Source organism: Phaethon lepturus, unplaced genomic scaffold (assembly GCF_000687285.1).
Source record: "Phaethon lepturus isolate BGI_N335 unplaced genomic scaffold, ASM68728v1 scaffold53398, whole genome shotgun sequence".
Classification (NCBI taxonomy): Eukaryota; Metazoa; Chordata; class Aves; order Phaethontiformes; family Phaethontidae; genus Phaethon; species Phaethon lepturus.
Genome location: NW_010560845.1, coordinates 1 through 14675, shown reverse-complemented (window position 1 = coordinate 14675; position 14675 = coordinate 1). Strand labels below are relative to the sequence as shown.

The following is a 14675-nucleotide window of genomic DNA, read 5'->3' as shown; positions in this document are numbered from 1 at the left end:
TCTGGCTTCCGGGAGGAATTGAAACTCAAGTGTGATTGTTCGTTTCCGCCTCCGCTTCGCCCCCCAGGATTCCCAGCCCCTGAGCTCTACCATGGAGGAGGAAGCGCTCAGACACGGGCTGGCAGCTGCCCTGCAGGAGCAGGGTCTCTCGCTGGCTGCCTATGGGACTATATCCTCAGTGTCTCTTACAGGTATGCTCCTTCCACAAACTGCTGGGCAGCCAGAGCAAGGTGGCCTGTGCTTCTAGCACCAAAGGTCACACCAGCAAAATCACAAACTGTGTCTCAGCCAAACTGCTGCAGGGCTTTAGCGTTGGATATTGTCAAGGCTTCATGCCCAGCAGCGTTAGAAACGGAGGTTCTGCCAGGCACCCAACAAAAGATGCTTTGCCTGGCTCCCAGGTGCTGCCAGCTTCACAAAACAGCAGCAGTAACACGCTGAGCTCTTGGCGGTTGCTGAACAAACATTCATGGGGAGTCCCCAGGTCCCCCTTCAACGCTAATGCTGTTCTCTGCTCTCTGACCTGCAGGAGCAGCTTTGGGGGCCTGCAGCAACAACAGAGCCTAAAGCATAAATTGCAGCTTCTCTGGCTTTTCTTGCAGCCCTGGAACCAGCCTGAGGGTCAGGAGGTCAAGCCTCAGGAGGTTAATTGCTGTGTTGTCTGCACCTACAAGTGCACAGCAACCCTTAGGCAGTCCTCAGAGTTGTAGCAATAATTCCTGCTTAGGTAGATATTTCTCATATTTGAATTATTCTCTGAAACCACCTGACTAGAAACTCTCCTTTCCTTCAGTGACTGTGGAGTTGCAGATGACCATAGGACTCCGGGTCCAGCCAATTTAAAAAATCATGTGTCTGGAAACATGAAGGTGTGGGTTCCTCTGCAGCTCCCTCTGCAGTCCCTGCAACGATGGGCAGGATCCCTGCATCTTTGGGAGCCTTTTGCAGCCCAAATGGAGGGTGCACAGACACCCCTTGGCTTTAGGCAACAGCCCTGCATAGCTTCAGCCTTGGAGCCTGCCCCTGGGAGGCAGCTCCCTGCCGCAGCGCTTGGGAATTTCTCCCTGCGCCTGGGATCACCCCGGCAGCCTGCAGAGCGCGGCTCCGGCGCTGCGCGCTGTGCCCGCGGGGCAGCAGCTGAGGACCCGGGGAAGGGAACTGCGCCAGGAGCTCACTGCTGGCCTGGGGCAGGGAAAGCAAGTGCCAGGCAGGAGGAAAAGATGAAGCCCTGGCCTGGGAGCAGCACAGTCCACGACAGCACGCAGCTCCTGTGCCCCTGACGGGGATGCCCTCACTGATCCCCATTCCTTCCACTTTGTCACAGGTCCCAGTGAGGTTTCTCCCCACAGACCTGGACTGAAATCAGGTAAGAGCCAGGCAGCAGGAACAGACATCTAGCCCAGCTCCCTTGGCTGCGCTCTGCAGCCTGACCTGTAGCTTCCTCCTCACTGGTGGCCTGGCTGTAGATATGAGGTGTTAGGGCCCCATCTTGTTCATAACCTGGTGGTCTAGGGCCCTGCACCCCTTTCCCCCTGCAAGCTCAACAAGAGCTGCAGCTCTGCTCACAGCTCCATCCCACAGGGACACTGGCACTGCCAGGGAGCAGAGCAACAAGGACACTGTGGTGGTTGCCCCTGGGGAAGCTGGGGAACAGTTGCTGGGAGGGATGTAGAAGACCCAAGTGACTCAAGCCTTGCTGTCCCCAGGGAGCTGCCCTGGAGGCACGTTCACTTGCCTCAACATCCAGTGTGTGTGGAAAGAAAACCCTGAATGTGACGGCCAAAAAGACTGTGCTGATGCCTCTGATGAAAGGGGCTGTGGTGAGTCTTTCGCAGCAGGTCTCCTGGACAGGGGTGACGGGCCACAACCCACTGCTGCAGATCTTGACAGCTGTAACACCACTGGGCTTCTGGGCACTGAAGAGAGCCAAGGACATGGCACAGCTTGTCAGGCCAATAGTAGATGTCTGCATCAGGATGAGGGGAATTGTATCCTAGAAACACCTTGGTCCCACCACCAAGTGTAAAGGGTCATGACAAGGCCCACCTTCCTGGTGGGCTGGCATGCTGGGAAGGCACCACATGCCCATGAGCTGCTGGGAGCAGATCACAAGGCAATGTCTGAGCTTGTGAACTAGCTGAGATATTTCTCTCCAGAATTTCTTGCTTTAGAAGAGTTTCAAGGAGGTTGCCATGATGGGCCAGTGCTTTGCAGTGCTCTTTTCCAAGCCTGCAGGTTAAAGTCTGCCCTGTGACATCCCTGGCAATGTCCTGCTGCTTGAGTATGTGCTGGGAGCATGCACAAAGCTGAAGGAGCTTTTCCCACTTGCCCTCCAGAGCACTTTACTGGGGCACAGCTGGCATGATCCTGACGCCCTGGCTTTCTCCCCCCTTTCAGACTGTGGGAGCCGCCCTGCCATGCAGACTGCCACCAGGATAGTCGGAGGCTCAGAGGCATCCAGAGGGGAGTTCCCGTGGCAAGTCAGCCTGCGAGAGAACAATGAGCACTTCTGCGGCGCTGCAGTCCTCACAGAGAAGTGGCTGGTGTCTGCCGCTCACTGCTTTACTGAGTAAGCTCCAGCCACGCTACCTGCCCCCCGCCCTCCCAGGTTTCCAAATGCTGCTGCATCTTCCGGCCCAAGCTCCTGCTGTACCACACTGCCCCATCATGCCTGGTTTCCTTCCTCTACCAGATTAAACCACAGAGACCTCCTGTCCCAGGGCGGCTGGCAGAACGAGCAGGAGGCAGCACCAAGCGGCTCTGGTTTGCAGGGCGATGCTGTGGCTGCAGGCTCACACGGTCCTGGCTGTCTCTTTTCCAGGTTTCAGGACCCAGCCATGTGGGCAGCTTACACAGGGACCACCTCCCTCAGAGGCTCGGACAGCAGTGCAGTGAAAATGGGCATTGCGCGGATCATCCTGCACCCCTCCTACAACGCTGACACAGCTGACTATGATGTGGCTGTGCTGGAGCTGAAGAGACCTGTGGCCTTCACTAAGTACATCCAGCCTGTGTGCCTGCCAGACGCTGGGCATCACTTCCCCACCAGCAAGAAGTGCCTTATCTCCGGCTGGGGCTACCTCAAGGAGGATTTCTGTAAGCACAGCACAGCAGGTGGCAGATGAGGTGTGAGTGGGGCGTGAGTGGTGCAGGAGGCACCATGGAAGGGAACTCAGGCCATGCTCCGGACAGCCAGACTGAGCTGTAACATGGGGAGCTGGTCCCATGAAAGGCTCCCTGCAGTGAGCTGACAGTCACATCTTTCTTGTTTAGTGGTGAAACCTGAGTTCCTGCAGAAAGCAACAGTGGAGCTGCTGGATCAGACACTGTGCTCCAGCCTCTACAGCCACGTCCTCACAGACAGGATGCTGTGTGCTGGCTACCTAGAGGGGAAAATCGACTCCTGCCAGGTAAACTTTGCCCAGGGAAGCTGGCACACCTCCCTGCAATGAGTCTTTTCCTCCCTCCCAGTATGCACCAAGCAGCACTTCTAAGAAGCAGGATCAGGATCTGTCTGTAGTCACAGTTTCCCCCCAAGGTTTGAGGCCATGCCTTGGGCTGAAGCACATATCAGGGACTGCAGAAGACAAAAATGAGGATATTTTCTCTAGTGCTTAGAGCAGAGTTTAAGGGGCTCTTTTGGCTAGTTAACTATTTTTCTCTACTTCCAGAGCTGTCATCAGGGCTGGTGCCTACCAACGTAGCTGTCAGGTCCTCAGATCAAAACCCAGGTGGCAAAGGGCAGCAGTGGAAACTAAAACATACACAACAGTTTTTGGTGAACAACTTGGTGTTTTCCCTAGTTAGCCTTTATCCAGTCTGGATTTGCAAGTGGTCAGCTGGAGAAAATCCTGCCTTTCACAATCTGTGGGGAGATAAGGACTGTGTTGATCTGTGTTGTGTTGGTGGACTGTGATTTCCATGGCTGTCCCTGTGGTTTCGCACGGCCCTTCACACCCACAGCCACCAGCTGAGCAAAACTGCACTTCTCTAGTAGTAGCACTTCAATTTTCTGCACCAAATATAGCACAAACACCGGCGAAGCGGCCCAAGAATAGAAGATTCAAGGTTGGATGATAAACATGACTCATCCAATTACTCATTATTCACCTAGAGCAATCCAACCCCCAGAAGGTGCTGCCAGCTTCACAGACACCACATGTCCTACATCAGTGACACTTGTATGGCTCCACAGTACCAAAGAATTCAGCAGGGAACCATAGGCCAAACCAAGAAAACATAATGCAAAGGTTAGCATTGTCTCCCTGGGTTGCGTATCGTGCAATGAACACCCATCATCTGGCTGTTTAGGGGCTGCCGGGCTTAACCTTTAAGAACAGCAACAGATGATTAAACCAGTAGAAATGCTTACCCTAGATTTTATGGTGGATGTCCTTGTGCTCTTGGCATATCAAGGGCACAAGGCTACTGCTTAATAGCAGGACAGTGTGTTCACATAGAGGAGCACACAAAGGCCAGCACAGGAGATGATTCACTCATCACTAGGCTGGTGCAAATAAGCAGAGGTGAGCTGGGACACACAGGGACAGAGAGACACAGTCTAGCAGAGGTATGCTGAGGGTGGCCATGGAGAGCTCACTGTCTGGCTTCTCTTGCAGGGTGACTCTGGTGGGCCTCTGGTTTGCGAAGAACCATCTGGCAAGTTTTTCCTGGCAGGAATTGTGAGTTGGGGAATTGGATGTGCTGAAGCCAGGCGTCCTGGGGTTTACACACGTGTTACCAAGCTCAGAGACTGGATCTTGGATGCTATTTCTGCCTTCCCCACCTCCATAGCCCATACTGTCCCTCCAGTACACTCCAGTACTAATAGTAACGTGGTCAGCTCTGAAGAGCTCAACACCACCACCACCACCAGAGCAATCCCCACCATTTCACCAGCCCCAGCTGCCAGCAAGCCAGTGACTGCATCGAGACCACAAGGTATGAGCACACACAGGGTGGGTGCACCTTGTCAGGTCCATATGTCAGGTTTGTTCTTCCGCTGAGGTGAAATGACCTTCAGTAGGGTGACCCACACAATTCTTGCCCAAGTGCTAAGGGCCAAGGCACAAGTGACACTATCTGCTGCCCCAGCTCAGCCCAGAGCAGCCTGGCAAAATCACTCAGTACCTGTGCAGATGAGTTTCATGGGTTCTTTTGCTTATGCAACTGAATATGTATTTTTGTCCTTTGTCTAATTGGTTTGCTCCAGCAGGGCCAGGACAAGGTACTAAGGCACAGCAGCATCTGACACTGTTTTACCTGTCAACCACTCACTTTTGTTTGCTACCTAAGGATCTCCCAGCAGTTCAAAGTTGACGGCTGCAATTTCACAGCAGCCATGCATCTTCTCCCTGAAGGGGAGCAGGTGTCTATGGAGCTCCAAGGAGCCTTCCCAGCACCTCTGTAGGGAGATACAGGTGTAGGGTATTTTTCTAAATTTAGGATTAACTTTTTGTCTGGAATGGCAAGGCAAAGAGGCACAGAGCTGCTGGTTATTCGGCCTTTGAGAAAGGCACAGGATTAAAGACTTGCTGAGAGCAAGATGCAGAACAGCAGTTAGGGTGAAAGCCTGTGTATGGCTGTGCACAGCCACCATCAGGGACTGCCATGATCAGCAGGCAGAGCTTGGGCAGATGCCTCACACTTCAGCCCTGACCTGACCCTGCTCAGACTTACTGGTCAGGAAGAACAAAAGTCTCTCCTTGCTGGTCTTCTGCTAGGAGTACTCACAAGTCATGCTTTGGCTTTTGTTCAGAGTGTGGAGGACGACCCGGGTTCTCTAAATCCAGCAAGATTGTGGGAGGAACAGATGCTTCCAGAGGAGAGATCCCCTGGCAAGTCAGCCTGAAAGAAGACTCAAGGCATTTCTGTGGAGCCACCATAATTGGGGACCGCTGGCTGCTGTCGGCAGCTCACTGCTTCAATGAGTAAGAGTGCATCCCTGCTAGCACTGCTGTCCCAGCATGCCTGCCCAGCGGCACAGAGCTGTGCAGCTCTATGCAGCTGTGTAGCCAAACCCATAGCTGTGGCACTGGAGTCACTGCAGAAAAACAAGAACACACATTGGACATTAATTTTTGTTATAGCTAGAGATTCATAGTAAAAAGGGTTTTGTGGAGAGGCTGGGATGAGGCAGGGAAAGGTTACAGTAGCCTGGGCAGGGAGCAAGGACAACACATTTAACAGGCATGGGAAAGGACAGGTGCCACAAGAGAGTTTCTTCAAGATATTTAACTTTAAAAATTGGCTGTAATATAGGAAATAAATAGAAACATGTGGTCAGTTCAGTCCTGCATAGTTCTGTAAAACAGCAAGAGCCCAAGCCCAGATTTATAAATAACCTAAAGAAATGAGTAGCAAGAGAATAATGTTTGTCAAGAATAAAAATTCTGAAGGCAGAAAAGGTGAGGGACTAACTATGAAGAGTTTCAAGAAAACCTTATGCTGGTCAATAAAGCAGCATGTGAAAAGCAAGGTAGGCAAGTGTGAACTGAGGCACATAGCAAAAAGGCAGTGCTATCTCTCTGCAGATGATGATGGGTCTCCATCAGCTTTACCATTCAGAAAAAAAGAGGTCAAAAATACTGTGGATATTGCCATGAGAACAGCAGTTCTGTGGGCAGTGGCAATTAAAGAGCAAGTGAATGCTAGTAATTATTAGAAAAACAACTGAGATGAGATTACCAGTATGTTGCTGGTAATCCACAGCATACCGAATACTCAAACATTGCATTCAGTGCTAGAATAACATATTGTAAAAAGGCTAACACAAGACACAAGGATGAGCTGGGTGCGGAACAGCATCCATAACAAGCATGACAAAATAGATCAGGCTAGACTTGGGAAAAGAGACAACTAGGTGGGAAGGGAGTGTGTGAAAGGGACTATACAATTGCGAAGCATAGAGACAAAGTGTTTGGGGAATACCTTCTTACTGTTTTTCTAGGATATCAAACAACCACCAAAAGCAGGTGGAAAACAAGCAAAAGGAAGCAGTTCTTCATAAATGTCATTAAACTGAATGTTTAAAATCCACATGGGTTTAAAAAAAGAGGAATAAAACACAACTCTAGAAAAATTAAAATAAAACCCAAAAATCCATCAAGACCTACTGAATACAGAGACACCATCTGTGTGCCAGAACACTCCTGAAATCACCAATTTCTGGAGGTAAGGAGAGGATTACTACATGCTTAACTGCTCTTCAGGAGACATCCAACATGTGCCACTGCTGGAAACAGTTCTTTGGGCCTGATTTAGCAGAGCTGCTCTTCTGTGTGCTGGGCTCTGCTTTGGTAAAGTTAAGGTTTCAAACCCTGATCATTTAAAGTTGTCTGCAGTTTAAATGTCAGAATTCACGCTAGGCGTATGTGTGTGAGCATGCATGCTTAGGCTTATGTATTTGCAGGACAAATCCAGAAGAGATCAAAGCCTACGTGGGCACAACATCACTAAATGGAACAGATGGGAATGCAGTGAAAGTCAATGTAACAAGAGTGATCCAACATCCCCTGTTCAACCCTATTATCCTGGACTTTGATGTGGCTGTACTTGAACTGGCAAGACCTCTTCTCTTCAACAAATACATCCAGCCCATCTGTCTCCCACTTGCTGTGCAGAAGTTTCCTGTTGGCAAGAAATGCATCATTTCTGGGTGGGGTAACCTCCAAGAAGGGAACGGTAAGCAATGATGCATTACCAGTTGATTTGCTCCGTAGCAGAGGCAGGCTCAGCAGCAAAGCCTGTGCCACTGTGACCCAGACAGTCCTGGGAGCATACAGGACAGGGGACAGTAACAGGGACAGTCAGGAACTGAGAAACACAAGAATAAGTGAGAATAGGGGCACACAGAGCACTACCTTAAACCACAGTTATTTAAGAGCCACCAGCAAACAAATGGAGAAAGCAGCTTGGCAGGAACCAGGAGAAACCTGCTGGGCTCACCTCAGCAGTTCTCCCATGTTAAGCAAGAGTGGGGCACTGCCTCAGTGGCCTGCTGTAGCTCTGGCAGGACAGTATGCCAGCCTCAGAAACCAAAGATGTTTCAAGCAATTAGAAAAGGCAAAGATCCCATTGTAGATAGAAGGTCTGAGGGTGGCATGTGTGCTACCAAAGAAGCCCTACTGTCCCTCTAACAGTTGACCAGGGGCCCACAAGCTGTCAAAACAACAGAAACTTGCTGCCTGTGTGCAATATCCTTTGCACAGGTATGAAACTGCACCCTGGGGGGAGCCAGAAGCTGCAGGGCTGCTAGGAGAGTAGCTCATATAGGACTGTGTGGGATTAGAGCCTGTTTTCCTGAAATATGTGTTGGGTCAGTCTAAAAGCCATTAGCTCCCACTTCCCTCTGCTGCAGTCACTAATCCCATGGTTCTCGTGCAGTCACCAAGCCTGAGATCCTGCAGAAAGCCTCTGTGGGCATCATAGACCAGAAGACCTGCAACTTCCTCTATAACTTCTCCCTCACTGACAGCATGATCTGTGCTGGCTTCCTGGAGGGGAAGATAGACTCATGCCAGGTAAGAGTCTGGGATTTCTCTACTCCTCTGTGGATTGTTCCAGAAAGCTGGGATAACTCACAGCCTCAGCACATCCTTGGGAAATATTTACTGAGCTGCTGTGGCCAGGCTGTAATCCATATGTACCTTAGCTCAAAAAAGTTTCAGCCTCTGCACATTCGTGTCTTGCACACACACCACATGGCAGCAGACAGCCCTGTGGGGCTGGAGAAAGAAGAGTTTGGGGCTAGCTAGGTCCTCCCAGTGTGGCTGAGGGGCAGCACCATGTAGACCTCTCTTAGGGAGACTGGGCTGACCAGCCATTGCCTTGCTTCTTCCTCAGGGAGATTCAGGTGGACCCTTGGCCTGTGAGGTGACCCCGGGAGTGTTTTATCTGGCTGGCATCGTGAGTTGGGGAATTGGTTGTGCGCAGGCTACAAAACCTGGTGTGTACTCCAGAATTACCAAACTCAAAGACTGGATCCTGGATACCATCTCACAGTTGCCCAGCCCTGGCACAGGCAGCCCTTCCAGTTCAGCCATCACTAGAACTTCTACTAGCACCATCCTCACCCACCAGCCCAGCGCAACAGCTGCAAGTCCAATCAACAGAACCACCATGGGGATGAAGATGACCACAACCATGAAAGAAATCTCCACAGCCCTGAAAACCACTGAACCTTCCAAGCCCACCCAAACCCCAGGTAAAATTGATGACAGGTTTATTGACATGTTGGTAGGAACCTCCAACCCCAGCATAGAGGGTACTGACAGGCCATGGGTTACTGCCTTCCAGTGGTGCCTTGTACCAGCCTCACCTTCAAGTGTTCCAGCAAGGTCTGCATTGGAAAAGAAAATCCCAAATGTGATGGCATTGTTGACTGCAGCAACGGCTTTGACGAGCGCAACTGCGGTGAGTACTGCTTTGCAGCCTGCAACTGCTGCCCAGCCTTATTCTACATTACCCAAACTCCCCAGTGTAACCCACCAACTTCACATGGGCTGTCTTGGGCCCCACATTGTACACTAGGGGCCTGGGCCAGCCCCTTGTGGTCCAGATCCTACTTGGTCTGCCAGAGCCTGTAACAAGATAAAGCTGGATGAACAGGGTCCAAACTTTCTGCCAGGCAATGTGGCCTCTCCTCCTATACTATAAACTTTAGTACCCATTTCCCAGCACACACTGGCCAGTCAGTCTGCTAGTACAAGCTGGCAAGACATCTCTGCACAATGTGGCAGCACAGAAGATGCCTTGTCATCCCTGGGACTGCTCCTTGGACTGCACATTCCTTGCTGTGTGACAGCTCAGCCAGTCCATCCAAATGGCCCCTCCTCACGTCCACATCCCTGGAAGGTGGGATCTGTGATAACAAGTAAAAGCTCCCAAACCATACCATGTCTGCCAAGTCTTGCCTCAGATGAGTGAATGAAATTCATCACTACCACCCTGCGTATGTATCCCCAGAAGGCTGCCCCACGACACGGGCTATGGAAGGAGGGCAAATATCCCTTTCACTGATAGTTACTTAAAACCACGGTGCCTCTTCTTCTGTCCCAGACTGTGGCTTAACAACTGCTCTGGCCTTCAGCAAGATCGTGGGTGGCAGCACTGCGGCTCAGGGGGAATGGCCTTGGCAAGTCAGTCTCTGGCTTCGGCGGAAGGAGCACAAGTGTGGGGCTGTCCTCATTGCTGACCGGTGGCTGCTCTCTGCAGCTCACTGCTTTGATATGTAAGTCTGAGATGGGCTAGTGAAGCCAGCTGGCTCTTGGCCTCATTCCCGTCAGCCCACCTGCCCTTCCCCTTCCTCGCAGTCCAGTACCATGGCTGGGATGCTGTGCCCCACTGGAAGCACACTCTCCCTATTACAGATGCAACCCTGCAGGTAAGTGTGAAGAGGAATGAGTGGAACAAAGCCCGGGTATGTCCACAGTGTGATGGAGACAGGGGTCCTGGCCTCACAAGGTGTGGCCATAGCACATCCCAGCCCCACAAGTGGAGGAACGGTCCTTGTTGTGTCGCCATGCTCCTAACAGCCAGGTTTACTGTCTTTCTGCAGTTACAGTGACCCTGAAATGTGGGTGGCCTTTCTAGGAACACCCTTCCTGAGTGGCATCGATGGCAAAATGGAGAAAATATTCCGTATCTACAAGCACCCTTTTTACAACATCTACAGCCTGGACTATGATGTGGCACTGCTAGAGCTGAACATGCCTGTCAGGTTCAGCAACACCATCAAACCTATATGTCTCCCAGACAATTCACACATCTTCCATGAAGGAGCCAGATGCTTCATCACAGGCTGGGGCTCCACAAAGGAAGGAGGTACTGGCTAAGAGGGCTCACTCACATCTATGATAGCCAAGCTAATGCCGCCTACCCTATGAGCCCGAATATCTATGATTCCTACTCCACTGCCCCAAGCACTCCCTACACCAGGCCAGACCCTGCAGAGGATACCAACCTGGGCAAGGCCTGGTGTCACTACAATCTCCTCTCCAGCCACCATGCAATGCACTCTTCCATTTTGTACACCTCTGCCCTCTTGCAGCCTTCCCAAGCTTTCTACATGCCAGCCACTGTGCTCCCCATCCCTCTAGCAGCTGTTCCAGCTGTGCTCCTGCAGTATAAGGACCACCTTGATACCATTTCTCTCTGGTCATCTGAGCTGCCTGACAAGCTACACACCAAAGGGACGTTCCTGTGCTTGGTCTGCTGGGAAGGAGCCAGGCCTGATTCACTTTCCCAGTGCAGGTGTCTCCCTTTGGCGAGCAAGCATAGTCACATAGACCCCACTCCTACACATGCTTGCTGCTTCTCACGTGCTCTGCACTAACCTAACAGTGATACTTGTCTCCTCAGGTGTCATGTCAAAGCATCTGCAAAAAGCAGCAGTGAACATGATTGGAGACCAGGCCTGCAAAAAGTTCTACCCTGTCCAGATCAGCAGCAGGATGGTGTGTGCCGGTTTCCCACAGGGCACCGTCGACAGTTGTTCAGTGAGTGTGAGAGCAGCAAATGCTGCAGCTGGGACAGAGCAAACTTGTCCAAAGTCCCCGGGCTATCTCAGGAGGGCCTTGCCCTGCCTCCCCTAGCTCAGCCCTCTGTCTGTCCATCCATCTCGACTGGCTGTTTCCATTATCCAAGTCCATCCTGCATACACCTCGTTGTGCTTGCGCCACCAACCTGTGACAGGTCAGGGAAACATGCAGAGATGTAATGCCAAGCAAGAGAACACAGGAATAACCATGGAGCCTGTTTCCTGACCCTGTTGTGCCTCTGAACACACTCTTCCATGTTCCAGAACGCCAACCTTAGATTGTCCATACATCACTGAGCAATCCTCCAGCTTGGAAGCAGGCTCCTGGGGAGGTGGGGAACAGGATGGCAAATGCTCCTATGTCCCAGAGAGAAAGAATATCTCACAGCTGGGGGGCTGGGCTGCCTTTTTGACTTGATACAAGACCCTTTTCCTCTCTCTGCAGGGTGATGCAGGTGGGCCACTGGCATGTAAAGAACCCTCAGGGAAGTGGTTTCTAGCAGGAATCACAAGCTGGGGCTATGGCTGTGCCAGGCCATATTTCCCTGGTGTCTACACCAAAGTCACAGCTGTCCAGGGCTGGATTGCGCAGAACCTCAAGCTCTGAAGCTGCATTTCACCCCTCAGGGAAGGCGACAAATGAGAGGAGTAATTGCCAGAGGATGCACTAACCACACCCTCAGCTATTGTACATTTTTTTTGATGCTGCAAAGTGGTGAAGATGGTGTGCAGGTATTAAGCAAATGCCAGTGTTGTGTGATCCACTGCAGTTGTGACACCAGGGCATTTGACAACTGCTTTGCATACAAGACTAGATATTTTCTATAAATAAATGAGGCCTGTCCCATCTTAAGACCTGGCCAAATATCCTACGCATTAAAACGTGGCCTTTCTAGTTGGAGAGGTGCCCAAAACATCTGCCAAAGATTCATGTAGTTTGGTTGACTTCTCTCTATCAGCCGTCATCCCAAAGCCAAGCCAAGAGAAAGTGAACTTCATCCCAGCCCAGAGTTAGGCCCTTGCAGAAACCTCAGGCTTCACTGCCTTCATGGAGCTTTTATGTTGTGCAATGGCTTTTGGAAAGAGTATGCTACTGTTTCCACTCAATGCTAATAAGCAATTTGATCACAAGAGAAGGTACATCTAAAACACTTAAGACTCAAGACTGCACAGGCTCTCATCTGTATTAGAGAATCAGGACAGGCTTCTCACATCCCCCAGGCCCCCAGCTCCCTTTGCATAAGGGAAAAGGCGATTAAATTGACAAAGATTAAGGCATAGCCACACAGACCACCATTCTGGTTAAGATAGGTGCAAAAAACTCAAAGTGCTTAGCTAGTGGCCCAAGTATACAACTCCTTCAGTGGGAAGTCAGGTCCCACTAGCCAGCATAAGGCACACAAGACACCTTTGTTCACAAGAAAAAAACTGCTGCAGAGCTCATATGTCAAGTCTTGGGCAGACTTAGACATCTCTTCATAGATTCAATCACCAAAACTGAACAGCAGCTAGGAACCCAAATCCCTTCCTAGCCTTTGGCTCTTAAGCTCTGCATTTGAATACAGCAACAGGTTTCTTCTTTCCCAACCCAGCTGGCAGTGAGATCCACCACTTTCCCAGCTAAAGCACTAGCAAGATGGGAGTCCTGGCTTCCAGGCACGGCCCAGCTCAAGGTGGGTTCAGATCCGTGCCTGGAACATTTGTGGGATGCTCCCATCAATGAAACAGGACTGCTGACAGCCAGTACCACAAAAGTCATACAGCCATCAAGAACAGTCAAAAGGCCCCTAAGTAAACATGGCTGGAAAGCACTTTATTTTCAAGTAGTCATTCTGCCCAATCTGGATGGGACACTCCAGTTCAGTTTCAATAGTCCAAATATCCCGTTATCTCCTAATAGTTTACCTTGTGTGAGAACACTTCAGTCCTTCATAGAAGCCACCACATCACTGGGAGGTTAAATAAAATCAGGTTCTCCCACATCCCTTTGAATGTCCTAGCAGCTAAGAGATGTCATCCTTCCAGTCTGTCTCCCTGCCCGAACAAACAGTGAAATATTTTATAAATACAGAAGAGCTTCAAAAGAAGGGATTTCAAAAATCTCACTACAGGGGCACAGGCATTTTTAACATCCAACACTCTCCTCTTCCAGCTGCTGTGCACACTGCTGACTACACAGTGTAGGCCGACATTTCCAGGAGAGGTGTATAAGCCAAGAACAATACAGAGCTCAGCCCCAAGTGCTCCTCCCTCAAAAAAATGCTGCCTAGAAGGCAGGCTCCAAGATGGAACGCCTGTACCAGAGCCAAACCAGAAGTTTCAGAATATCATCACAGCCACACAACACATTTTATTCTACAAAGAAATCAACCTAAGTACTTCCCAGCCCTTTTCATCCCCAGCTGTGCTTGTACAACTACTTGCAAGGCCATGCTGCAAACCTTATAAGAGCACCCCTGCTCTCCAACACACTGCTTGAGCTCAGTCAAAGCCTACAAGCCCAAAAGTGAACCCACATACAACTGTAGGAATACAAGGGAAGAAAGAGCCAAGTGTAGCACGTGGAGCATCTTATGGCAGCTTTTCCACTGACAAAAAGGGAGCAGGTAACTATCTGATGAGCCATCAGGGTCCATGCTTGCTTCCTGGGCAATGTAACTGTGTTGCTTGCTTGGCCCCCCTTTTCCACAGAAGGCTCCTTGCCTCTTGCAGATAGCAGGAATTTATCAGCTGCTATATGCCTTGGCCAGTCTGGACAGTTGGGAAGGGCATGAGGCAAACCAAGCAGCTCACGGTGGCTCTCAAGGCTGGAAAATTCACTCACTCCTGGGGTTGGTGCTAATAAAAGCCAGCGGATGCAAAAGGTTCAGCTAGGGTTTATTACTCTGCCATGGCAGGGGCTGGAAAGGCAGCAGGATCTTGCCCCCAACCACCTGGACTGTCCGCTTGTCCCTTCCCCACATGGTCCCTCCCAGGTCCAGGAGCCAGGGCGCTTCACATGTTGGCTCTCTCCCGCTGCAGCCGAGAGTTGTAGGCTCGGGAAACCGTGTTCCAGGCGTCCATGTACCGGTCCATGCACATGGCGATGCACTTCTGCGGGACAGAGTCCTCAGCGGTCGCCCCGGGGGGTAGCCCG

General features: G+C 50.9%; 2 protein-coding genes across 2 annotated transcripts in view; one reads left to right on the top strand and one right to left on the bottom strand.

Moving 5' to 3' along the window:
* The window catches only part of TMPRSS9 (transmembrane protease, serine 9), a 14488-nt gene extending 2100 nt beyond the window's left edge, over positions 1–12388 (top strand). The window contains 16 exon segments of the mRNA XM_010293780.1: positions 16–191; positions 1325–1366; positions 1707–1820; positions 2398–2569; positions 2822–3096; positions 3274–3410; positions 4620–4941; positions 5759–5930; positions 7412–7683; positions 8386–8522; positions 8845–9205; positions 9298–9414; positions 10060–10231; positions 10559–10824; positions 11362–11498; positions 11985–12388. Of these exon segments, the coding sequence (XP_010292082.1) occupies positions 16–191; positions 1325–1366; positions 1707–1820; positions 2398–2569; positions 2822–3096; positions 3274–3410; positions 4620–4941; positions 5759–5930; positions 7412–7683; positions 8386–8522; positions 8845–9205; positions 9298–9414; positions 10060–10231; positions 10559–10824; positions 11362–11498; positions 11985–12146 (3034 nt within the window). The 3' untranslated portion in view covers positions 12147–12388.
* Positions 12389–14533: 2145 nt separating this feature from the next.
* On the bottom strand, positions 14534–14671 carry TIMM13 (translocase of inner mitochondrial membrane 13 homolog (yeast); the record flags this gene model as incomplete). Its single annotated transcript, XM_010293781.1, has 1 exon — positions 14534–14671. A coding segment is annotated over one exon (138 nt), but the record flags the coding sequence as incomplete, so codon positions are not given.
* Between the last annotated feature and the right edge of the window lie 4 nt (positions 14672–14675).